This window comes from Castanea sativa, chromosome 7 (genome assembly GCF_040712315.1).
Source record: "Castanea sativa cultivar Marrone di Chiusa Pesio chromosome 7, ASM4071231v1".
Lineage (NCBI taxonomy): Eukaryota > Viridiplantae > Streptophyta > Magnoliopsida > Fagales > Fagaceae > Castanea > Castanea sativa.
Genome location: NC_134019.1, coordinates 13,677,409 through 13,704,239, shown reverse-complemented (window position 1 = coordinate 13,704,239; position 26,831 = coordinate 13,677,409). Strand labels below are relative to the sequence as shown.

Genomic DNA, 26,831 nt, shown 5'->3' with positions numbered 1-26,831 from the left:
GTGGCCCGGATGAACCCATGCCATGCAAAGATGGTTGTTGTAGGAACAAAACCATCAATGTGTTGAACAGGCAAGAAGAACTTCTTTTAGACCTCATAGAGGCTATAGAAGACCCTGTCATCAAAGCTCGGAAGCTTACCCTTTTCCATCAAACCTTAGTAAAGGAAACTAGCAAACCTGCCCTTAAGATCCAGCAACCCAAGGTAGATTTAGAGCAGATCTACAACAGGTTTACCCAGTCTAAAAAGGAAGTTACTGCCAATGACCTTCAGAAAGAAATTAAGGAAACCAAATCAGAAGTTAGAACCCTAAAGCAAGAATTAACCACTCTTAGGGTCGATTATGATCTCCTTAATCGTAGAATCCAACTTTTGGAAAACTCTTCTCATCAAAGCAATGAGGAAAATCCCTTAGATGAAGAAGTCGATCAAGCAATTAACCCTACAGCTGACCTTATCCAGGAACCCAGCACAGAGTTGTTCTTAGATACCATCAGCAGGATTAACTTCCATAAATGGCATTCCAAAGTCAGGATTGTTATCAGCAAAGATTTTGAATTTGAAGTCATAGCCTTAATTGATTCAGGAGCTGATCTTAATTGCATTCAAGAAGGAATCATTCCCTCTAGGTACTTCAAGAAGTCTAAGGAGAGATTAACATCCGCAAATGGCGGAAGAATGCAAATTGATTTCAATATCCCACAAGCTGAGGTTTGCCAAGGTGGCATATCCTTTATGACAAAATTTGTCCTTGTCAAGAACATGACAAATAGAGTCATCCTAGGAAACCCTTTCTTGTGTTTATTGTATCCTTTTATCACAGACACTGAAGGAATCACAGCCCATCCTTTTGGTCAGTTTGTCAAATTTGAGTTTATGAGAAGCCCAGAACCTTGGGAGGTTTGCTCCCTCCAGAAAGCTTCCATATCAAAAACTCTCAGTACTATCACCATTCTTTCATCTCATAATCAATCCCAGCATCTTAATTCAGCCAAACAATTGATCACCCCTTTGACTCCAATCAATTGTCATCATGCATTCATCATAAAAATATCTGTATCCCTGCATCTATCAGTTTTAAAAGAAAAAGAATTTTTAATAACTATTTGAAAATCTCAAATAATCCAAACCTTTCTTCGCAGGATAAAGAGAAAGCAATATTTATTACCACTAGTAAGTGGACGATGACTTCTTCAGCAGAGAAGAAGGGCAAGGGGAAAGTACCCGCAAGGGACTATCCTCAAGACAAAAGACTACCAGCGGGACAGTCTTTTGTAAAGCATGAAGGCGCATCCTCTACCAGCCATAGAGGAGCAACATCCCTTCAGGAATTTGTCCCTCCAACAGTGACATATTCCAATGGTGATATGGCTATTGTTTTACAGGAAGTTTTATCCAGGGCTTTGCAGTTCAATAATGGAACATACACAGACCTACCCTACTCCATTAAATGCCTTCTTGATAACCTTCACTTTGCCTACACCAGAAATAACCAAGACCTATTCCTCAAAACCCTCAGAGCACTAGAAATCCATCTAGTAAACCTTGAAGCCAGGATTGAAATCTTAACTAGTCAACTCTCTGGCAAAGAGGATGTCCATTCAATGGACAAAATGACTATCATGAGCACTGACTATGCTAAGCTCAGTCTTAAGACTAGAGCGACTCTAAGAAGTGTCGTTGCCAACTTGCCATCAGATTTACAAACTCGTATTCTGAGAAGCAAGGCCATGAACGAAAGTCTGAATCTTTGGTATGAGTATTTCAAAATGCTGGTCACAAATACTATTCCTAATCCAGACGATTCGGATGATATGGATAACATCCTAGTGCAAGTTGCATGGGAAGACTACTTTGGAAGCAGCTTCAGAGTATATGAAAATAAGCATCCCTTCCCAGGACTTTTGGTCAATTATGAAGACGGGTCTGATGAAGAAGAAAGAGATCCAGATTGGCTCTCCCAGATGTTTGAATCCGGTTTTATCAAACTTATCAAACTTACAAGTCATGACCAAATTAGCCAGCTTCCCGAGATTATCCAAAATGCCGTTAGGGAAATCAACAGCCCCTTTGTTTCTATCAGATGTTGGAGTACTTTACCAGAATGGGACAAAAACAATTAAATGGAAGTTCATCCCTCAAAGCACCTTGTCCTCATTAATGGTTTCTCTTATCAGGGCCCATGGTATGAAGGAGACACATATATTTCATACAAATACCCTAACGCTCTAGCAGAACGCTGGAGGAATTACTTCAACAACCAAATCATTGATATCAGCCAAGAGCTTTGGAAGGACTACCATTTTATAGGCTCTACAGACAGGATCTATGTTTTTGGGAGACGGCCATACGACTCCGCCATTAGAAATCTTAAAAAACTTGGTCCTGATAGTCCCAGAGAGTTTCTTACAGGGAAAAAGCCTGTCCATGAACCACTTCTCTACTGTGGACTCTGCAACACCTATGCCAGATATCACGAGCACGATTGCGATAACGATTCCCCATGGGATCCTTATGATGGATATCCATCAGATGCTCCTGATACTGACTAAAGCATTCTGACCCAGCAAATCAGGATAAGATCACAGTCCGGTTACTATTCAAAATCAGCACTAGCCACTGATATGAACAGTACCCGCATTATCAACAGTATCCACACCCAGCAGATTCCCCGACAGGTTACTATTTCAACAGTGACCGAATCCGGAAAAGCAAGGGGACAAATCACTGTAGCATGAACAGTTTTACTGTTCACCGACACAATCATCCAGAGTTACTGTTGCTTTCGGTGGAATCAACTTTCACCTCAGTAAAAGCAATTTACTCTCCGTGATTTCAGCAATCTCCAGCTAGCATCCAAGGCCTCCTCCAGCCTATTTAAGGAAGCCATTTCTCCATTCTGAGGCAGGTCCAATTTTAGGAGAAACTTGAGCAACTCCAAAATTCCCTCCTCTTCCAGCCAAGAGTTCAGCTTTGCCTCCTCTTTACAACCCTTAGCACTGTAATCAGATGGCACTATCATATTTTCATATTTGTAATATCATGGCCTCAGCCGGCCTTTATCTGTATTTTCCGCACATGGCCCCAATCGGCCTTCTTAGCTTGTAACTTACCCCCCTTTTGGTAATTATTGGAGAACCTTTTTTTTTTAATTTATAAATGCATGATGGAAGCAACAGATAAAGCAATTCATTGGCTTAAACTTACCAAGAGGGCGTTTGGATTCAACGTCCAGCATCCACGTCCACGTTTTGGACTTTTTTTTTTTTTTTTTTTTTTGGGTTTCTGCTGCAGAGGGGGACATGTGCGCAATGCGCGCACTGTGCGGCACTGTGCGCGTACTGTGCGCGCACTGTTCATGTACTTTTTTATTAATTTTTTATTAAAAATGGGTCCCGCATCACTATTCACACATTTAAAAATTATTTTGCTACAGTGTTTTCAGTTTTCAGTTTTCAGCAATAAGTTCTATCCAAACGGACCCCAGTGTATTACTCTCTAAAACCAAATACTCTAGTGTCTTTTACTATTATTAATGATTTATTAATAGTAGATGTTGGTTGTTAGGACCTTTTACCAAAGTCTACCAACCTTATGCAAGTTGCAACGCATGCACTTTTAGCTGTAAAGTTGTAAAGACAAATTTCTCACGCATTTTTGGGTCTCTCAGTCTGCCTTTAAAAAGTCCAGCATCTATGAAGTTCTCCACACACTACACTAAACACTCTTCTCAGAAATAGTAGTGCTATGGGTTTCCATAGTATGCTCGTGCAGCTCACCTGGGTTGGTGTGATATTATCATTTATGGCAGCAGCAGCAGCAACAGCATTTCCATTAACCCTGCCTAACTGCCCCGATAGATGTGGAGATGTAAAAATTCCGTATCCCTTTGGCATAACTGAAGGTTGTTTCCTCAATGGAACTCGAGATCGAGATTTTTTTATCAATTGTAGCAACTCGACCGGTCAACCTCAACCGCTGACTGGAAACGTGAAAGTTACTAACATATCCATCCAAGGCCAGATTGAAATCATGATGTTTAAGGCTGAAGACTGTTACAATTACACAAATGGTACAAGTTGGAATAAGACCACAGCAAAACTCGAGATACCCAGTTTCACAATTTCTGTCATCGAAAACAAGTTCGTGGCCGTTGGCTGTGACACTTACGCATACCTTAATGGTAATCTAAACGATCAACAATTCTCCATCGGCTGTCTATCCCAATGTCAAAACATAAGGAACGTAGCCAATGGTTCTTGCTCTGGGATTGGGTGTTGCCAGTTAGATATTCCTGAAGGATTGAAGAATGTTTCTTTGATAACATATAGCTTTGAAAACCACAAACAAGTCTGGAATTTCAATCCATGCAGCTTTGCCTTTGTTATCCGAAAAGACAAGTTCAATTTCTCCTCAGATTATCTTACCAGTCTACAAGGCAATGAAACCCTTCCCATGGTTCTTGATTGGGCAATTGGAGACGAGACGTGTAAAGTTGCTCAAAACAAACCGAATTACATATGTGGAGCGAATACCATATGTATTGATCTCAATCCCATCAACGGCCCTGGGTACCAATGCGAGTGCAAGAAGGGTTACCTCGGGAACCCGTACCTCAAAGATGGTTGCCAAGGTATTCAATTTACTTATTATCTACAACAATTTTTCCAGAAATAATTAAAAATTTTAATGAAATTTCTAAAATGTCACGTGGCTTTATTTTAGAAACACAAAAGAAATTTTTTAATAAATACTTAATTATAAGTTATAATGCACGCTTTTCAAAAAATATAAGATAAGTGTTAATTAATGATTTATTGGCTTAAACACATAAATTTATTATTGTTGTTTATAATTTTTTGAATATATGTATACAATTTAACTTTATTTTTTTGGAAAAATGTATAAAAACTTTGTTTAATATAAAGTGTTAGATGTATCTTAACCTCTACTACTCTTGAAGCATTAGTTAACAAAATTGTTCTTTTTATTTATTTTAAAGTGTGTGCTTTACAACTGTAGAAATTGACGAATCTAAAGAGACCAACATTTGCACAGACAAACAAATTTGTGTTAATAGACCCGGATATTATGAATGTTTGTGCATCAAAGGATACCATCTGGAGAGCGCGGTATGTGTCTCCGATCAATCATCACTAGCTATTCATCTTGCGGTTGGTGAGTATCTTGACTATATATCTGCATATTGCACCCTCGGTTTTCTGCTCACATATAGAGGATTCTGAAAATTAGAGCACCAAATTTCATATTCATAAAAACATTTTTCTAAGATGACTTTTTGGATATGTAGATCCTAACATTACTCGTAAAACATTTATTATGATTTTTCTCGGTTAAGCAATATACTAAAGAGAAATGTTATGTCTGCAACATTTTTACAATACTTTTACAATAATTTTAAGTGACAGGTTGTTAATGGTTGATACAGGTGAGAAAAAAAAATTTTAAGTTATAAATTCAAATTAGGATCAATAATAACTTACCACTTATGATTTGTTATGAAAATATTATGGACATAACATTTCTTTGTACTAAAAAAAAGTTGGCAATAATTAATAATTCAATTATAAAGTAGCAATAAATTAGAGAGACGGTTCAGTTAGTGTGGAGCATACTACCTAAAAGATGAAAAAGCATATTAAGTTTTTTTTTTTTTTTTGAGAATCAAAAAGAATATTAAGTTGAACTTAATTAGAATTTTGGCTATAACGTTAATAATCTTTACTTGGATGTTTTAACTTTTAATTAATAGAAATAATTGACTGATATAGACAACCTATACTTATTTTTCAAAATGACATATAATATCCACCCATCTACAAAATGACCACTTAATCTTATTAATTAAATAGAACAATAAATAAATTCTAAAAGATATGTTTCACTTTAAAAAAGCAAATACATTGAAAACTTAACCATCCGAAAAAAAGAAAATTTATTGATTGACTTTGTTATTTTATTTTATTTTATTATTTTTTTTTGTAGAAGTCTCATAATTTTTTTTGTAGGAGTCTCATAATTTGAAGAAGTCTTATATTAAATTATTGTTAATAAATTTTGTGATAAATTTTTTTTTTCCTCTATGCAGAAGATCAAAATTAACAAATCTGGATAGAATGTAACCATAACCAAATGGACTTATCGTCTTAATTTTCTTTTGTTTGCTGAATTTACACCGCTTTTTCATCTAAATGACAAACGTCTAGTTTTCAAAACGGAGAAATATCTCGACACTTTTTAAGTCTTTGCTGACTCACGTTGGCCTTTTTGGAATTCCATTGCCATTTTTGATCGCTTATCGTTACCCCTTTTTTTCTATAAAAAAAAAAAAAAAGATTTTATAAACTTTATTATCTTTTTCTCTGTTGACCTGATTACAACAAAACAAACCATTGTTAGGTTAAAAGGATGTCATCAAAGATTTGAAAATTCAAAGATAAAGACGGAAGCAAATTACACCGTTTGGTAGTGCCTAGCACCCACCTTTATGCTATGTTTGGATAAAGTGATAAACACGCTCCTCTTCCCTTTCCAAAAACGTAGGATTAAAATGCCTGTACCCCTTAGAACCGAATAAGAACATGGTAATGTTGAAATATTTTTTTAATTTTTTATAATTTGATAGTAACAACGGAAGAGGGAAATTTAAATTTAAGATGTCATGAAAACATAAGAAACTACCAATTAACTGAGTTACAATGCTCTTAGCTTAATTTTAAAATATTTAACGAATGGTAAATTTATTTAGTCTAATACTCCTTATTTTTCAAAATAATACACAATGTCTATCAATCTGGAGACAGAACTACTGATGACCATGATGATAAAAAATAATAGTAAATGTTAGACATTAATTGAACTAAGTAGGTTCTGTTTTTTTTTTTTTTTTAAGGTTTAAGAGTATGAAAATACAAAACTCTTTTATTAGTATATACTCTTTTATCATTTTCCAAATTGAAAAGCACTATCTCAATTTCTCGTTTTGGTTATTGAACAGAATAACAATTTCAAAGCACTTTAACATATATTATTGTCGATAATATTAAACGTTAAAACTCTTTTTAGTTATAACTTTTATCGCAAAAGGTTTACAACTAAAACTCAAGAGTGTACTTCTTAGGATATGCGTAACAGACCCTCAATATTAAACATGAGAGTTTTTATTTATTTATTTTTTTTAGTAGGTGACGAGTTGAGCTCTTCAGTGGAAGAAATGTTATTAACCCGATGTTTTATTCTTGTTTATTAACTATTTAATTTAAATTACAATAAGAAATTTAGACATATTCAACCAAGAAAAAGAGAAAAATAAAATTTAGACTTTTCTGCAGTGCTTATATAAACGAGGCTATTGATTCTCAACTAGGTTCGCTACCCCAAAGTGCAAGAACAATATGGATTGCCTCTTAGTACTACTAATGGGAGGTTCAATTCTTTGATATATGTACCGTCATATTTTTTAAAGAAATTATATCTTCATGGCTAATTGTCTTCTTCAGTTCTTCTCAACTAAGAAAGGAACGTTGTGGTTTTTAAAAAGGATGTCAATTCAAAACAATTGATTCATATTTTTATTTTTCATATAATTTAACATGAACCAGATTTTAGAGACACTTATAGGAAATTTATATTTATCTGCCACTGTGGCAGTCACCATCTACGCTATAAATGAAATCTTGATCGAGTCATCTTCATATGATATGTGAGTTAAATATGAAGACTTTTACTTATCAAAATGTTTGCCATCAAAATGGAAATGGTATTAAGAAGAGTATAAAGTCAAAACGTTTTAATTACTTAGTGAAAGTGCATGTTTGAATGTGCGCAGGTATCAGCATAATAGGCCTCTTAATACTGCTTCTGGGATGTTCTTGGATATATTGGGGGTTGAAAAAAAGAAAGCTCATCAAACTCAAAGAAAAATTCTTTCAACAAAATGGTGGCTTACTGTTAAAACAACAACTCTCTAATCACCAAAAGTCTATGGAGACAACCAAAATCTTCACTACAGAAGAGCTCAAAAAGGCTACCAACAACTACGACGAGAGTAGTGTTCTTGGCCAAGGAAGTTATGGAACTGTGTATAGAGGAGTATTGTCGGATAAAACAATGGTTGCCATTAAGAAATCCAAGATTGGTGATCAAAGCCAAATCGGGCAATTCATAAATGAAATGATTGTTCTTACCCAAATTAACCATAGGAATGTGGTTAAGCTATTTGGTTGTTGTCTAGAAACAGAAGTTCCCTTACTAGTTTATGAATTCATCACAAACGGAACTCTTTCTACCCATGTTCATGATAAAGGCCTATCACCCTTACTTTCATGGGAAAAACGTCTGAAGATTGCAACAGAAACTGCAGGGGCACTTGCATATTTGCATTCATCAACTTCAATGCCAATTATACATAGAGATGTGAAAACTATGAATATACTATTGGATGATAACTACACAGCAAAAGTGGCTGACTTCGGAGCTTCAAGGCTAGTTCCTCTTGATCAAACAGAATTGAATACTTTGGTGCAAGGAACTTTGGGGTACTTGGACCCAAAATACATGCAAACTAGCCAACTAACAGAAAAAAGTGATGTCTATAGCTTTGGTGTTGTTATGGCAGAGTTGCTGACAGGTAAGAAAGCACTTTCTTTTGATAGACCAGAAATTGATAGAAATCTAGCAATATCCTTTATGACTGCCATAAAAGAGGATCGCCTACTTCAAATTCTTGAAAATCACATTGTCAATGAGGATAATATTGAGCAACTAAAGGAATTTGCTAGTCTTGCCAAAAGTTGCCTAAGTTTGAGAGGGGAGGATAGGCCTTCAATGAAAGAGGTGGCAATGGAGCTGGAGAGATTGAGAAGTATGGGAAAACATCCATTGGGAAACATTGATGTTTGTGCAAAAAAGACGGAATGCTTCCTTAGTGCAAGTAGTCACTCTTTCAACATTGATGTTGGCACTGGTTGCTCTACTAGTACAACTGCTGAGTATGATAGTATCAAAGATCATTTATTGAAACACGTGGAAGATGGGAGATAATTACTTAATCCTTGGTAATATACTTGGTATCACTTGATAATTGAATTTGATATGGTATTATAATGGGCTATGTAATTTTGAAGCAATTATTCAACTCACAAAGTTGAAAGTTTTAATGCTATTTGGAACTGTAGTAACTGTGTTTGTTTTGTGAGTTGTGTTTTGTCTATTGGAAGTGTAGCAATCGTGGGAGTCGTATATTAAAGGATTTTCATATATGTATTAATGGTGGAGATGTTGAAGACCTACTCAAGTATTTTGTATTGATTTTTAAGTTATCGTTTGGTTGGATGTAGCTCTCATTTATCCATTTATTTCTGTTGTTGTGCTATTGAAATTTTTATTTTTTTTGTTTATTCCTTGTTCACCCACATAAGAATTATTGATATATATTTTTAGGTAAGCAAGAATCAATTAGACTTTGATAGAAGTGGAGTTGCAATTGAACTTTTTTATAGCATTGTTGGGGTTACACCCCTCTATTATTTAAAGGACAAATTTTCTCTCCAAACTAGTTTGAAGAGAAATCCTTCAAACTACTTTTAAATGGTGACGTGTTCTTTCTTCGAACTATTTAATGGTGATGAGTTCTTTCAACTTGACCCAAATAAACCCCACATCACCTATGATTAAGTTGGGTTAGTTGGACTTTATTATAATAAAATAATTCTCAAACCATGGGTAGAAACAGAAGATGCTTGAAAAATCTAGATGGAAATTAGGGACAAAGAAGCTAATGTTTATCTCCTCAACAAGTGGGCTCAAAACCCACAATGACGTTACCAACATCAAATAGTGAATTATGGCCAATATCTATCTCCATATAAATTAAGATTAATGTATTTCTCTCCTCAAGAAATGCAGACGAAATTCTCGCTTCATATTTTTCAATGCTCTAAGAGCTCAAATTTATGCAAAATGAACTTTGAAATAGACTTGCTTAATTAAAGGTTAATCTAATCACCTCGACTATTAAAATGCCAAATCTCATACATATATTTTGAAGACCCAATACCTAGTTGGGGAAAATCCTCCATTTGGTCTCAAAGACAACCTAACTTGCCAAGCCTGATTCACTAAAAGGCAAAAGGCATCAAAGGAGTGGCACGCAAGCACATGTGATCCATTGAAAAAAAAAAATTACTTTGGTTCCAAGATCGACCCTAGGGCTTCCTATTAAAGATAGGCCCTTAAATGTGTATTGGCAAAAAGTGATACATATATTGATAAGGATACTGTCAAAGGGAGATAAACTCATTGCATACAAAGAAGCTAACGAGTTTACTGAGCCCATTAGCTTCCTGTATGTGAGAAGTAGCATGACAAGTCCATAAGCCGACTACATCAGCTCAATACTCGACAACATCTATGTAAGACGACGAAAGTAGAGAAGCCGACGGGATAAAGAGCATGATGAGTCTTGAGTGGCCTTGCTTAATCTTTACGAATATCTATACAAGAAAATATCTTGTGCCCCACGATTAACCCTAATCAAGGAAATCCCTACAAGGAAAGAATCCCGCAATATACGCATATTAATGGGGATCTTCCCTACAAGGAAAGACCCTCTGCACCAAGAAACGAATGTTAGCTCTACGCTACTATAAAAACCCCCAAACCCTTACAAACCAAGGTACACATAATTCATCCTAACTTTGGCGCTCTAGAGTTGTGAAAGTTCTCTAACTTGACATTCGGAGGGTATTTGACCGATACCACACTAGTACTCTATATAGGGTCTTCATCTTTTTGTGTTGTGTAGGTTTTTGTCTAGAGCACATGAGCACTGCGCAACTTATTGACAATTTTCGGCATCATCAGTTGGCATCGTCTGTGAGAAACCTTGTAAGCCATACTACCACTTCCCGGACAAAGAGTTGCATGGTACTTACTCGCTCGATGGCAGCCACCAACAATAACCAAGGAGACGAACCACGTACCACCGCACTTAAGAGACAGGGTCAGACTCTCGCCGCGGTCGTATAACGCCTCACCAAGCAAAACCATGATCTAGAGGAGTAGCTAGGCCAAAAGAACATAGGGCTCAACACTCAGGAGGAGGACCAAGAAGGCACTAGTGCTGAGAGAAGTGACCAAGAAGGGCCGGAGGGTAGCAACGCTCCAACCAAACAAAAGCGACAGGATACAAGTCGTCTATCCGCTGTAGATACGGCTCCACCATACATGGTCGTGGAGATGCAGATGATGAAGGAACAGATGGACTTCATGATGAACACCCTGAGAGGACGGGTGTTTAGTGACCTCGATAAATTGGTCCATCAAACTGATTCGCTATTCACTACATCCGTCACTTCGTTTCCCCTTCCATTAAAGTTTCACATGTCGCAGGTAGAAGCCTACGACGGATCCAAGGACCCCTTAACTCACCTGGAGTCTTTCAAAACCTTGATGCACTTGCAAGGCATGGCGGACGAGATCATGTGCCGACCCTTTCCAACTACGCTGAAGGGTCCCGTAAGGGTATGGGTTAGCAGGTTGACACCAAACTTCATCAGCACCTTCAAAGAGTTGAGCGCACAGTTTGCTTCGCACTTTATCAGGGGGCACAAGTATAAGAAGTCCATTGCATACCTGATGAGCATCAAGCAACGAGAGGATGAAACGTTGAGGTCCTACATAACTTGCTTTAACAAGGAAGCCCTCTCGATTAATGAAACTGACGACAAGATACTCGTGGCTGCATTCACTAATTGGTTACGAAATGGTAAGTTTCTGTTTTCTCTATACAAAAACGACCCAAAGACCATGTCGGATGTACTCTACAAGGCTACTAAATATATGAACGTGGAAGACGTGTTGTTGGCCTAGGATAAAAAGCCTAAGAAGAGGGAAAGGCAGGAGGAAGCACGGCAAGACAAGGGACGGAAGACAACAAGGACTATAGACCGATGGGAGGATAGGCGCTCCAAACCCCCCACTGGGAAGCTCGCAAGCTTTATCTCGCTAAATGCCCCAATCGATCAAGTCTTGATGCAAATCAAGGATGAAGGAACCTTGACATTTCTTGGTAAGCTGAAGGGAGACCTCAGTAAGAGGTCTAGAGACAAGTACTGCCATTTTCACCGTGATCACGGTCACAATACGTCTGACTACTACGACTTGAAGCAACAGATAGAGGCTCTTATCAGACAAAGAAAGTTACAGAGGTTCGTCAGTAAAGAAAGGACAGATGCGCCATAAGAACAGGCTGCCCGAAGGGAGAACGAGCGTCTTAGGCCGCCCTTAGGAGATATAAGAATGATTGTGGGAGGATCTACAACTTCTGGCTCATCTAAAAACGCCTGCAAGACCTACCTAAAGATGGTTCAGAACATCCAGCTGATGGGCTTTGTCCCAAAGATGGCGCGAATCGATAACCCCATCGTTGGATTCTTAGAGGAAGATGCTCGATGTCTTCACCACCTGCATGATGATGCACTCGTTGTTAGCATACAGGTTGGGGACTATAACACACATCGAGCCCTGGTTGACAACGAAAGCTCTGCTAACATCCTCTACTACCCGACGTTCTAGTAGATGAGGATTGAAAGAGAACGGCTGGTTCCAACCAACGCCCCGCTCATTAGGTTCGAAGGAACAAGAGTATATTCCCTCGGTACAGTCACATTGCCCATAACGGTTGGTGATTACCCATAGTAGATCACAAAGGATGTAACATTCCTTGTGGTCGACTGCTCACTTGCCTACAGTGCCATCCTAGGACGACCTACCCTCAACTCATGGAAGGTCGTGACTTCAACTTATCACCTGATGATTAAGTTCCCCACCGAGTACAGAGTTGAAGAAGTACGTGAGGATCAAGTGGTGGCATGCGAGTGTTACATAGCAATGTTGGAGATAGACGACCATTTATAGACCATGAGCATAGAAGAACAGCAGAAGGTTGCAGAACTCGTCGAGGGATTGGAAGAGATACCCCTCGACAACTCCAAGCCTGAACGAACGACTAGGATCGGTACTCTCGCCAGTCCGCCAATTCGATAAGCGCTCATGACGTTTCTAAAAGAAAACCAAGACATCTTTGCCTAAAGCCATGAAGACATGCCCGGGATCGACCCTTCAATCATGGTGCACCGATTAAATGTGTCGCCCACTTTTCCCCTATCCGTCAGAAGAAGCGAGTGTTCGCCCAGGAATGAGACCAAGCTATAGCGGAAGAAGTCCGCAAGTTGCAAGATGTAGACTTCATTAGAGAAGTATACTACCTTGACTGGCTGGTCAACATGGTGATGGTTAAGAAAGCCAACGAGAAATGAAGGATGTGCGTAGACTTTACGAACTTGAACAAGGCATGCCCCAAGGATAGCTACCCCCTCCCACGAGTTGACGTCCTAGTAGACTCTACAGCCCAACACCAGTTATTGAACTTCATGGATGCTTTTTCGACTACAACCAGATCAGACTAGACAAAGCTGATCAAGAGAAGACTTTATTTGTCACCAGCCAAGGCCTTTTCTGCTACAAAGTAATGCCATTCGGCCTCAAGAACACGAGCACAACATATCAGAGGCTAATGAACAAGATGTTTTCAAATCAGATTGGAAGAAACGTCTAAGTCTACTTTGATGACATGTTGGTAAAAAGCCGAAGGGAGGACGACCTCAGGGAGACCTTCGACACCCTCCGCTCTTACAACATAAAGCTCAATCCAAGTAAGTGTGCATTTGGGGTAACAGCTGGAAAGTTCCTGGGGTTCATGGTGTCCCAAAAAGGTATCGAAGTCAACCCAGACAAGATCTGGGCCGTAATGGAGATGTCACCACCAAGGAACGTGAAAGAAGTACAAAGCCTCAACGGCAAGGTAGCTGCGTTGAATAGGTTCATATCAAGGGCAACGGACAAGTGCCTACCTTTCTTCCACACGCTGAAGAAGTCTTTTGAGTGGACGGCCAAGTGTCAACAAGCATTTGTGGATCTGAAGGCCTACCTCTCTTCACCACCATTGCTAAGTCCCTCCAAACCAAGGGAAGAACTATTCCTCTATTTGGCTATAACCTCGACTGTCGTCAACGTGACCTTAGTCAGGGAAAAAGATAGGGTATAGAAGCCCGTCTACTACACTAGCTGAGCACTCCAAGGCGTAGAGAAAAGATACCCACCGATGGAGAAGCTTGCCTTTACTTTAGTTACCACAGCTCGTAAGCTCAAGCCATACTTCCAAACCCACACTGTGGTCGTCCTGACAGACAGGCCTTTACGGCAAGTAATGAGTAATCCTAAAGCTGTCGGACGGATGGCACTATAGGCGATAGAATTGAGTGAATTTGACGTACAATACTGCCCCGAACTGCCATAAAGGGACAAGTAGTTGGCGACTTCATTGCAGATTTCACCAATATGGAAGGCCAAGGGGCAGAAGAGCATCCTTAGTGGAGTTCCCCTACGAATGGATCGTCTAACAGGCAGGCTAGCGAAGTTGGTGTAGTGCTCCATTCCCCAAAAGGGGACGAGATCAAATGCATTGTTCGTCTGGACTTCCCAATGACCAACAACGAAGCAGAGTAAGAAGCTTTAGTGGCAGGGCTAGATCTCGCAAAAACCGTGGGGGCAACAAGTATGGTCATATATTGCGACTCTCAAGTCATCACCAGTTAGGTGAACGGTGACTTCAAATACAAAGGGGAAAAGATGAAGAGGTACTTGGAGCAGGTGCGGAAACGAGTAGGTGAGCTATAAGCCAAGTTCGTTCAAATCCCTAGAGAAGAGAACGAGAAAGCTGATCGCCTTGCCAAAGCCGCCTCAGCGGAACACATGCTTATCCCTAGTAAGGAACTCTCTTTCGTTCAGCTCTCACCCTTGATAAATGACGTAAGTGTGCAGGAAATAGACTCGGGAAGCAACTGGACTACACTGATAGTTTCCTATATGAAAAAGGGTACCCTACTTGACGATAAGGAGGTCACGAGAAAGCTGAAGGTCCAAGCAGCACGGTTCGTCCTAATAAAGGACGTCTTATACAAGAAAGGCTTCTCTCGCCCGTAATTAAGATGTTTAAGCCCCGAAGAAGCGGACTATGTCATGAGAGAAGTCCATGAAGGGATCTGCGGGAACCATTCAGGGTCACGGTCATTGCCGCACTTGATTCGGGCTGGATATTATTGGCTCACTATGCAGAAGGATACCTAGGCTTATGTCAAAACCTGCGACAAATATCAAAGGTTCAACAATGTCATCAGACAGCCAACAAAAGAGCTCACTCCAATGATGGCTCCATGGCCTTTCGCTCAATGGGGATTGGACATCATGGGCCCATTCCTAATAGCAATGAGACAACTGAAGTTCCTAGTGGTCGGCATAGATTACTTCACCAAATGGGTAGAAACTAAAGTTTTGGCCACCATCACAGAAAAGAACATACGAAGCTTCGTCTAGAAAAACATCACTTGTAGGTACGGGATCCCTAGAGTCTTGGTATCTGACAACAGAAAGCAATTCGACAACGAATCCTTCAAGGACTTCTATTCACAGTTAGGGATCAAGAACCACTACTCCTCCCCCTTCCACCCACAGGCCAATGGGCAAGTTGAGGTCACGAACCGATCCTTGCTCAAAATTATCAAGACTTGGCTCGAGGGGGCAAAGGATATATGGCTAGAAGATTTGCCAAGCGTACTATGGGCATACAGGACAACAGCCAAAACGCCTACAGGAGAGATGCCATTTCGGTTGGCATATGGCAGCGAGGAAGTTATCCCTGCTGAGGTCGGACTCACAAGCTATAGAGTGGACAACCATGTCGAGAATGGAAACGACGAGGCCATGCATCTACAGCTTAACCAAGTGGATGAAGTCAGGGCGACAGCTGAACAAAGGCTAGCACGGTACTCGGATCTCATGGCCAAGCACTACAACTCCAAACTTAGACATAGAGACTTCCGAATTTGAGACCTTGTCTTGAGGAAGGTGATGGGAGCTACTAGAGATCCCTTTCAGGGAAAGCTCGGTCCTAACTGGGAGGGACCCTACAGAATCACTTTATGGTAGAGAAAAAGTACCTACCATGTACACCGTAGGGTTTGTGACCAAGCAACTTTGTGATCTTCATCGGTTGATGAACAAAAGAACTTTGCAGCCAACATCCTTCTCAAGTTGGTAATAAAGTTGCATACTGTGATCCGCACATCTTTTGGTTAGTCATATACTGGGAGCCGTGCAATACAAGGAAAGATTGTCACTACAAAACAAGTCCAATTGGGTATTGGGGTAAGGGTTCAACTATAGGTCAGTATAAGGTACTAGGATTTCTTTACTTGTAACCGCTTGTTTTGATAATAGTGGATTCTCGAAGTGGTGACCTTAAAATCACCTAGTGGAGTTTTTGCCGTGTAGGTTTTTCCCATTCGTAAACAAATCACCGTGTTATTTAATTTCCACTGCATATTTAGTTATTTGGTTATTTGTTTGTGTTGCCACGCTCATTGGATGTAATTGAACCTAATTAATTCACTTGGCTAATTAATTGGTTAATTCATCACAATGGGTCAATACATTTTTGGCCTATCAGATATCATTCTTATAAGTTTTTAGAGAGTAGATATATTGTCTTTAGCAAGTAGGTACTAAAAAACTATTATAGTTAAATAAATATTTATATGTTAAATAGCTACCCTAACTTTGTGGTTGATCAAAATTCTTAAGGGAATGAGATTAACTTTTTATGATATAATTATCAAAATTCTTAAAATTAATGTCTCTTTTGATTAATGTAAATCTCTATATACTTTAAAAATCAAATAATTCATATCTTTGTTTTGTCATACAAATAAAATCTAGAATTGACCTTAATTACTACTTTTTTTTTTCCACCGCAAGCACATGCCTTGCACGTGCTGCCCTAACTAGTATACATATATGAGTCTATGACCCCAATAACCCACTCAGAGACTCACACAACAATAATCGAGTTGTGAAAAACAAAACTTAATATTATATATTAATTCCCTTCTTGTTTTTGTTGCTGCAGCTGCCATGGAATCTGAGGATTGCCTGTACGACAGTGAAGCCGAGGAGACAACCGACAATGACCACTACAATTACAACGACAAAGAAGAAGAGAGAAAAATGTAGAACATAATTGTTGGTGACGGTGAAGATGAGTCAAGAACTAACAAGAAGGCAAAGCAAAGTTACGTTTTATTGAAAGAATCAGATATTCAACAACGTCAAGAGAACGAGATCATCGAGGTATCCAATGTTCTTTTCATATCAAAAGCTGCAACTGATGAATCATATCCAATGATTCATATCTTTGCTGATGAAGAGAGAATTAGGAAAAAAGTAGGTTTGTTTGAAAAACCGGTTTTCTTGCTACCCAAGAAGCTTAGAAAAGTTGAACTAACTTGTACTATATGTTATGAGAATGTCCGTGTCTCTATGATGGGTTGGGTTAGTTGCGGTCATCCCTTTTGTAGGGATTGTTAGGAGAAGTGAGTGTGGCAATTGAGGATGGGGTTGGATGTTTGACATTGAGATGTCCCAAACCGCGTTGTAACGCCATAGTGGATCGTAATTCGATTGATTTTTTTGCTAAAAAGGAAGATAAGGAGAGGTATTCACAGCATTTGATAAGGTCTTATATTGAGAGTAATAAGAAGTATAAGTGGTGTCCAGGTGCAGATTGAGAGTATGCGAAAGAGTTTTGTGAAGGAGGTAATGACGAGTGCTATGATGTTTGTTGCCATTGTGACAATGGGTTTTGTTGGAATTTTATGGAAGATGCGCATAGGCCAGTGGATTGTGAGACTGTGGCTAAGTGGCAATTGAAGAATAGTTCTGAGGCTCCGAATACAACATGGTTGCTAGTCAATACAAAGCCATGTCCAAAGTGTGGAAAAGCCATTGAGAAGAACCAAGGGTGGATGCACATGACATGCATGAAACCTTGTAGACATGAGTTTTGTTGGCTATGCCTCAGACCATGGAAGGAGCATGGTGAGACATCAGGTGGGTACTATGCTTGTAATACATTCCAGAGGAATAAGGAAGAGGGAATGTATAATGAGGTTGAAGATATCAGAGAAAGAGCTAAGAAGCATTTGGAAAAGTATACTCATTATCATGACAGATGGGAAGGCAATGAATCATCAAGGCAACAAGCTGTTAAGGATTTAAACCAAATGCAAGAGAACTACATGGGAAGACTTAGTGACATGCAGTGGGCAACTGAGGCTGAGCTTAAGTTCATTACAGAGGCTTGGTTGCAGATAATTGAATGTAGGAGAGTGCTTAAGTGGACATATGCATATGGGTATTAGCCCCCTGAGGATGGAAACAAGAAAGCAAAATAAAAAAGGGGGTTCTTTGAGTACTTGCAAGGTGAGGCAGATTCTAATTTGGAAAGGCTTCATCATTGTACAGAGAAGGATATGTATGACTACCTCAACAAAAAGTGTTCAGACAAAGAATTCAACAATTTCAGAGCTAAGCTATCCGGGCTTACCACAGTGACAAGGAATTACTTTGAGAATCTGGTTAAGGCATTGGAGAATGGCCTACAAGATACTAGCTCTCAAGAGGCTTGCAGCACGATAAGGAGTAGGAAACCAAGAAAGGGGGAAAGGACTAAGGGTAAGAGGAGACCTTAGTCAAAATATCAAATAGAATATGTTTCTTTGAACAAAGAATTCCATAGTAAAAAACAGTACTAAGCAATTTTCGTATGACTTTAGATATATGTTAAGTATTTTTTGTGCTTTTGAGCACATTCTAGATTGATTTATTGTTATTTTTATTATATATTTATCATTTTTATGTCATCTGTAGTGTAACTTGTCTTATATCACTTGATTATTATGTTCAAGATCATTGGCATTGCTAGATAAGTTTTCAATTTTCACATCTTGATCATATACAATGTGAACTTGCGGAATGGGCATTCGTCCTTTTTTAGTTACCTTAAATTCAATATTTGCTTTATATTTGTATAGGAAGTTGAATATTTTTCTTCTTTCTTTTCAAAATATACATACAATTTAAACATATATAACTAGAAACTCTACCAAAAAATAGTTGAGACTGTTAAACAAATACATATAAATGTGGCTTTATCAAAATCCTTTAACAGTATAGGTTGAAAGTCAGACCACCGCGCATCTTTGGTGCAGTGGTCACTTCACAAGTATAAATGTTTGTGGAATGTGAAGGGCAAAGGCCGTGATTCAAGATTTCAGGAGAGAGCTTCATACACATATACACTTAGATTAGGCTAGAGTAAAAATTCCATCTTGTATAAAATAAATAAAACAAAAATATAAAAAGGTTGAAAGTCGATTTTGGAGCATTCTCAACTATTAGCGGTAGGTTGTACTTCATAAAATAATGCTGTGAAAGACAAGTCTTTACTTAGCTTATTTATTTGGAACAATGAAATAAGATGCAAGCAAAGCATTAAAATGCATGATTGATTACACCCTATTGGTTGTGAAATTGTGTTAGAATTCACTTACAACTTCATTTTGACAGAATTACCGATCTGGAATACCACTCAAATCAACAAACTTGGCATAAAATCACTTGTATGTTGTGCATATACACTGAAGCAATATTCTGGATGATGTTGCAACATTGGCAGAAAATTGGGTTTATCAAGGAGGAAGTATATTTCTTTAATTTCATAATTTTACTGCCACATCTGTAACAATACCTAGTAGACCAGTTGCGCAATGTTCTTAGTGATAACTTCTACAGCAAAGTTGGAACATACATATGGACAGAATTAGAAACAGGTTTTGGAGATATCTGAACAAAAGATCAAGGAAGAAGAATAAAGAAATTTCTTTATAATACCCTCATCATTATTATTGCAGTATAATACAAAGTCCAAAAACAGAGTACCCAAAACCAAAACCAAAAAAGAAAAAATAATTATAAAAAAAGAAAAAAAGGAATCTTACATGTTGAATGAGATTACAAAGGCTAATATGCTGACTGTACTGGATATGAAATCCCTTTCTTTATGTATGGCTTTTAATACTCTCGCAGTCCAAAAGTCAGATTGTAAACTGACTTGTCCGGCCTCTCCACAGCTTCTAAAGCTTCTTTAATCATCATCTCAAGTCCAAACAAAGAAAATTCAAATTGTTTGTTTCATACCAATGTGACATATACGGGTCTTTCTCAGCTTTCAATTGGCTTTCCAACTAATATCTTCCCATCTTTTATTTAAGGAGTTATGCCTGGAACTTGAGGGATAGCTGGCTTAGGCTTCTTTATTTTTTTCCACCAACACAGCTTGAGTGGTTAGAACTTAGAACTACACCAGCAATTGACACCGCAATTTGAAGTGCACACCTTGAAACCCAACAAGGATCTGCAACTCCAGACTGAAAAGACCTTCGTATCTGATTGTCATTGCATTGTATCCAGTTTGCCAATTACAAGTTCTAGTCTTCTCTACAACAATTTCTCCATCAACACCTGCTTTAGACAATTGATTCTGCAGGTGCAAGGAGAGCCTGCAATTCAACATTAGCAATAGTTTCTATGATCAGAGCAGTAAATGTCCTCATATAAGGTCCTAAAAGATGTTTAAAAACCAAAAGATGAAAAATGAAAATTTCAAATTTCAAATGTAAAGCATAATAATCTAAATTTAACATTACCTGACTGAATTCTGAACTAACAAACAAATAAAAAGTAAAAATGCCCCAGAAACAATTTAAGAAAAGGGGAGGCCTCAGATGAGGGACAGGATCTTTCACTCACTGACATTCACTAGCAAATATGCTTACTATTTCTTACCAATTGCTGGTAGCATAACCACTGCCAGTTTGTTGTTGACACATGCAGACCCAATCATTAGGATTAAACACTTGTTCTGACAATTTTATCAGGCAATCTCTGATCTGGGCCATACCAGCCATCTTTAAAAACATTTTAATTGATTACTCCTCGCAAAAAAAAAAAAAATCAGTATAGTGATAAGGGATCTTGTCTGTTATAACAAATGAGGAAAATCTGATTGTATATACATCATAGATTTGAGGCTTTACTGGTTCAGAATCTAAATAAAATAATCAATGAGCCTAACATTCTTAAGGCATCTCTTATATTATTGTTGATGATTTGATGCAATTACAATAACGCAAGGCTTTTAAAATTTAAAAAAAAAAAAAAAAAAAAAAAAAAAAAAAAAAATAATTCCATAGTAATTAAAAAATATAGAGAAAATTTCTCAAGAAGAAAATTTTATTAAAAAGTAATTAGCTTAAAAAAAATCACCAGTAGCCTTTTTACAAAGCTTCAGGAATAAAAGATCATGTCCCATAAAACTCTAAGCTAGAGCCTAGAGATGAGATAAAGGAAAGTCTAAATTAATCCAATAAATTCCATGGTAATTTGGTTGTGCTCCCAGCATCAGGTTTTTTTTGGTTTTTTTGGTGTGGGTTGGCTTCATCTCTCTAGAATCCCATCCCCACTCCCTTTTTTTTGGATGGACTACCTCCTCTCTCCCAAAACCCACTCCACCCTGTTTTTAACTAATTATTGTTATTAGCATTTTTTTTTTTTGGTGGACTGGGCAACTAATTGTTTTTTATAAAGGCATTTTTGAGCAACCCTTGATGAATTTTGTTTTATTTGAAGAGGTTTGGATGCTGTGAAAATGTGCTTGGCTGTGAAAAAATAGTATTTTTAATATTTGTTTAGTGATAACTGATAACTTCTACAGCTTTGTTTGAATTTTATAGGGCATTGTATAAAATGCTAGGTTTAATTTTTACATGATTAGCTCTTATAAAAAAAAATAAAAAATTTATATGATTAGCATATCGATTGATAGTCATATTGTTTGATTTTTAAAATTTACAATATTAATTTTTACATAATGCGTTTTACTTCTATAAGGTGCAAGGCTTTGGAGCAATATTTTAAATTCCATTCCATTCCGGCCGGAATATTCCGTTTTGGTCCTTAATCCAGTGCACATAACTCCTTGTTCAGTTTCGGTCTAAATTCCGGGTTGTTCTAGACTATTCCGGTGTATCGGGCAAATTCTAGTTATTATAGTCTCTAAATTCCGGCCTATTCTAGATTGTGTAGGATTTTTTCAAAACTTTGAAGCACAAAAGTCATCATTTGACCTATTTTATTCCCATATCATATTTTAAATTTTGTTTTGGTTAATTAGATATAATGAAATTTGAAATTATAAATATATATATATATTATTTACATGTGTGTGTATATATATCCAGTGTGTAATCACAAAATAGTGCACTGAAACACACCGGTACTAGAATATTCTATTGCAATTGTCAATCAAGAACGGCCTCCAGAACGGAATTCAAAACATTGCTTTGGAGGCCTTTGCACTCAAGTACACCTCATTATTTGATTAACACTGATCTCACTCTGACTATAAACAAAGGAAAAATCAGACACAGAGAAAAGGGGAAGAGGGAGGATACAACACCTTTGCCACAAAATCTGCACCACTCTACTCATGTAGATCTTCCATCGAATTCTACGTAGCACCACCACCAGGGACTATTCCTTCATCCATGGCAGCAAATGTGGCACTGTTGCATCTTCAATTCTGAGTTTCCGATCAACAAGCTCCACCTCAGTGTGTGCTCCTACCTAAAATAATAGAAAGATGAATAAAAGGAAAGGTAAAACAATTATGGCCAAAGGTTTTGAATATCAGTCATGATCAGCAAAAAAATTTTAGTTTCAAAATTTACACAAAAAACAAAGATAAATCCTTGTTCACTTTTTCTTTTCTTTTCTTTTCTTCTCTCTCTCTCTCTCTCTGTGTGTGTGGATGGAAAAGCCTTGTTCACTTTTGACAAGATAGATATTGATTGAAGCCAGCATCCAGGATGAAGAAAGCTGTTATACAAGATTTCATTAACAATCATTAAGAAATAGGACTTTTTAAATTGCAGACCTTAATCACAGCCATGCCGCCAGATAATTTAGCAATTATTTCAGAGAGCTTCCTTGACAAGGATGCATTATCTGTTTCAGCCAGATCCTTCTTGATTTGCAAAATTCTTGCCTGTATTTCAGCTTTAGTAGTAGGGTCAACACTCAACAACAATGGTCGTTGTATTGCTGGTTAAGGTAACTTTTCGTTCAATGCCAAGCTGATCTGAAGTTGCAGTTTCAAGCATCAGACCCAAATCTCCAGAGAGAAAATCAGCGCCTAATGACAATAAAATTATCTCAATGAGAAACTGAAGCTGAAATAGCAATCTCATCATAAAGAAATACAATTATACGAAAAATGCAATATGGCCCCTGGAAACATAAATTATTACAATGTTCATATTTCCAAAGATCAGAAAAATGTGGATCGTGACGTTTGAGATATGTTTCTATCCACAGCTTACAGTCACATAAAGAAAAAGATGTAGTGACAGAGAGGGCATGTGTAGTGTTTGCATGTAATATGTACAGATGTATTGTCCTTTTGAATGTTATTTAGAAGATGCACCAAATGATCAAACCTATAAAAGTTATTGAACCCAACAGGGCTGGAAAAGAAAGTCACATTTTCTGAAATCTCTGTATTCCCTTTTTCACCAAAAAATACAGGGTAAGAAAAGTGTTTTGAAAATCTGAATATACTAAGATTTTGTCTACATTCTCTCATTCCCAACAAGCATCAGAGATTGTTGATAACAAATAGGTTAAATAAATGCATTTGAACAACATTCTGGCACAAAAGTTCCCACAACTTAGGGCCACAAAATAGCTTGAGTTTTACCAAATTATGTATTTAACAGGAAAAGCAAATCCATAGAAGGGGCCTACATTGAGATCCTGAAAAAAAGAAACATCACAATAGTATCCACTTTACATTTTTTTTTTTTTATATGAATTCCAAAAATTCACTAATTTTCTACATCAATTATTAGATACTTGAGAGCTCAATTTGAATTAACCACTATCATAACTCGCACTGAGGTTCTTTACATGACTATGAGGGCCAGAAAACTAGGAAATAAAAAATGTGGGTGAACATCTGGCTGCAAAGTGAACAATCTCATCATTTTGAGATGTAAAGATATTAATATAATGCTAGGTGGGGATGAGTTGAAATGTGTCGCAAAGTAACAAATAAATAAATTTAGTGAATGAAAAGCAGGTCATAGACATGATAGATTCTTAACATCAAAACAACCACTGATTCAGAATAAACATTATCTTATTATTGACATATGTCATGGAAAAATTAAATAATTAAGCAAATAAAGTTTGACGTGCAGTACATAATTTGACATGTCATAAGTGCAATATCTTGCAAAAGAGCTTTCTTTCCTTCTGAAAATCCTGGACATTTGACAATAGCAACATTTAGTAAACCTTGCATTTTGTTCACTACTAGTGTTTCCAGTACTTGCCTGGAGATGTCCTCTGCAATGATTAGCAGTGGGACACTCAGTTGAGTAGTCTTTTCTAGTAAAGGAACAATTTATTTGACAGTTGAAATCTTCTGATCAGTTACTTGGAATTTGGCATTTTCAAACTCCACTATAGATTTGTCATGGTTTGTAATGAAAAGGGGTGACATGTAACCCTTGTCAATCTGTCCAGAAATATCTAATAGATTTAAATTAAGGGAATAGAGGGAAAAAAAAAAAACTAGGAATCAGAGATAAAGGGAAAAAATGCAAAAAGACCCCTCCAACTTTTAGGTCAAAATTAAACAGATCTCTCACCTCTGATGTTCTAATATCAAGTTTTAACTGCAGAAGTTTGGGAAACTGCCAAATTGTTCCTTCCGTCTTTCTTCCGATGGCTCAATGGAAGGAAAATGTTGTCAAGTGCTTCACACAAAATTTATTATAAAAAAACATTTTATTTTTTATTTGATATTTCTTTTCTTTTTCTTTTCTACCTTATCTTCTTCTGCTTCTTCCTCTCTCACTCCTGCCAACACACAACCACACCACCATCTCCAGCAGCCAAGAACCACCACAATTTGCCTCTACAAAAACTGGCACACAAGGGCAAAGATTTGACAAAAAATAGGAGGGATTTTGGATTAGAAAAAAAGTGGTGGCCAAAGGGTGGTGTTTTGGGGTTGTGGAGGCAGCAAATCTGAGGCTGTAGGTGTCAGATCTAAGCCAGAGGTAGTGGTTTAGGGCTTGTTGTGGAAGTTTGGGGTTGTGTTAGGCCTCGGTTTTGATGGTGGCCAAAGGGTGGTGTCAGTTATATGCACCTAGTCCTTGTTCAGTTTATGATACATTCTGTTGCTAAGAAAATGTAGAAATGAAAATAAATACTAATTAACATGATTAAAAGTAGTAGTATCTACTTGTCAGCTGAGGAATGAATACAACAATTTTTCAATTGCATCTATTTGTGTCATGACTGCACAGAATTGGGAGCTTTCTGAACTGGGTACAACCTTTAATGAGTTTTATCTATCTATGCCTTAAGAAGGAATGAACTTTCAATAGATTGATACTATAAACAGTGGGGTAATTAGTTCATTTCTGGTTTATAAAGTTTATTTTCATTCTAAAATTATGGTTCAATTCAAATTACATTCTGACCCATTTTCTTTCCTTTCAAATTAAGTTTTCCTTTCTTTGAGATGGTCATGAATCTTTTCAATTAAAAATCATCTTTAATGACCTACCTTCACTCCTTCTATTATTACAGAGGTCTCAAATGATGAAGATGACTCAATAGAGACGACTCATCGGGGCCAATCTTTTCTATAGCTTCAGCAATTAAGTTCCCAAAAAATTCATCATTTCCAGAAGAAATTGTGGCCACAGCTGCAATGTGGCAAAATACAGTTTCAAGATTTTGTCTTTGACAAGTAATTATATTTTTAATAATTAAAAAAAGTGCAAAGAGGGGCACAAACCTAATTCACAAGACATGCTCTAAATATTTCTGACTCTGCTTTTACTCAACAAAATGCAAAGGAAAGAAATACCTTTTATATCATCTCTTCCTTTTACTGGCACACTTTTCTTCCTCAAGACCTGGACCAATTCTTTCAGTCTTATCCATTCCTTTCTTCAAAGAAACCCGGTTAGCCCCGAAAGCAACTGCCAGCATCCCAGATTTGATCATTGCTCGAGCCAAAACAGTTGCAGTAGTTGTACCGTCACCAGCCAAATTATTCATTTTAGTTGCAACCTGCAAGCAGGTTATGAAGATTTACATATCTATGATTGCTGTTGTCTTGAGAAACATCAATACAACAACAGGGGAGAGAATTATCTAGCAACCATGAATGACCTCTTCCTCCATTCTCAATTGCATCTGAAAGCCTTATGGATCGAGCAATTGTAAGGCCATCATTAATTACTTGAAGCGATCCAGACTCAGAAAGAATAACGTTATGGCCTGCATATTTTCACTTAAAATCAATACCTCTATCAAATTAGCAGTATGAAATTAAATAATTTAATTAAAAAAATACTTATATTCTCTTCTGAGTATTTCAGTATGTGTTACATCTAGCGTATTATAGCTTTTTTAAAGTGTCAGAAAAGTCACAAAGGCTTATGCCGTAACAGAACCAACCCCATAAATTGAAAAATAGAAGTTCACATTTATAACTATTTCACATAGCCAAAGTGAGGCCACCCTAACTGGCTGAAGCTTATTAAGAAAATAAGCAAATAAATATCACTTCAAGCAAAGCTTCAGTTACAACTTACAAGCCTTCAAGGCTTCAACTGATCTTTTGCCATATTCATAACGAACAGAGCTAGCTTCACCTTCAACAGCCTTTTTTAATAAACATGCTACTGGCACCATGAAAAGCCAAGACCTCAT

At 37.5% G+C, this 26,831-nt stretch overlaps 2 protein-coding genes and 2 pseudogenes across 2 annotated transcripts; 3 read left to right on the top strand and 1 right to left on the bottom strand.

Annotated features, from left to right (window-relative positions):
* The first annotated feature begins 3,740 nt into the window (after positions 1 to 3,740).
* LOC142643800 (wall-associated receptor kinase 1-like) lies at positions 3,741 to 9,151 on the top strand. Its single transcript, XM_075818518.1, has 3 exons — positions 3,741 to 4,632; positions 5,022 to 5,177; positions 7,849 to 9,151. The coding sequence occupies exons 1-3, from the start codon at positions 3,747 to 3,749 to the stop codon at positions 9,060 to 9,062; spliced, it is 2,256 nt and encodes a 751-aa protein (XP_075674633.1). The 5' UTR covers positions 3,741 to 3,746; the 3' UTR covers positions 9,063 to 9,151.
* A 2,095-nt stretch (positions 9,152 to 11,246) lies between these two features.
* Positions 11,247 to 12,263, top strand: LOC142644003 (uncharacterized). The gene is made up of 2 exons (XM_075818696.1): positions 11,247 to 11,837; positions 11,892 to 12,263. The coding sequence occupies exons 1-2, from the start codon at positions 11,247 to 11,249 to the stop codon at positions 12,261 to 12,263; spliced, it is 963 nt and encodes a 320-aa protein (XP_075674811.1).
* A 4,788-nt stretch (positions 12,264 to 17,051) lies between these two features.
* On the top strand, positions 17,052 to 18,667 carry LOC142642605 (putative E3 ubiquitin-protein ligase ARI5; annotated as a pseudogene).
* Positions 18,668 to 20,001: 1,334 nt separating this feature from the next.
* Positions 20,002 to 26,831, bottom strand: LOC142644002 (chaperonin 60 subunit alpha 2, chloroplastic-like; annotated as a pseudogene).

Excerpts from the sequence above, each read along its gene's own strand:
- LOC142643800 (XM_075818518.1), top strand. The coding sequence starts at position 3,747 with ATGGGTTTCCATAGTATGCTCGTGCAGCTCACCTGGGTTGGTGTGATA. Across the intron at positions 4,633-5,021 it reads CCTCAAAGATGGTTGCCAAG|AAATTGACGAATCTAAAGAG; the intron begins GTATTCAATTTA and ends TTACAACTGTAG. Across the intron at positions 5,178-7,848 it reads AGCTATTCATCTTGCGGTTG|GTATCAGCATAATAGGCCTC; the intron begins GTGAGTATCTTG and ends GAATGTGCGCAG.
- LOC142644003 (XM_075818696.1), top strand. The coding sequence starts at position 11,247 with ATGGTCGTGGAGATGCAGATGATGAAGGAACAGATGGACTTCATGATG. Across the intron at positions 11,838-11,891 it reads ACCCAAAGACCATGTCGGAT|GATAAAAAGCCTAAGAAGAG; the intron begins GTACTCTACAAG and ends TTGTTGGCCTAG.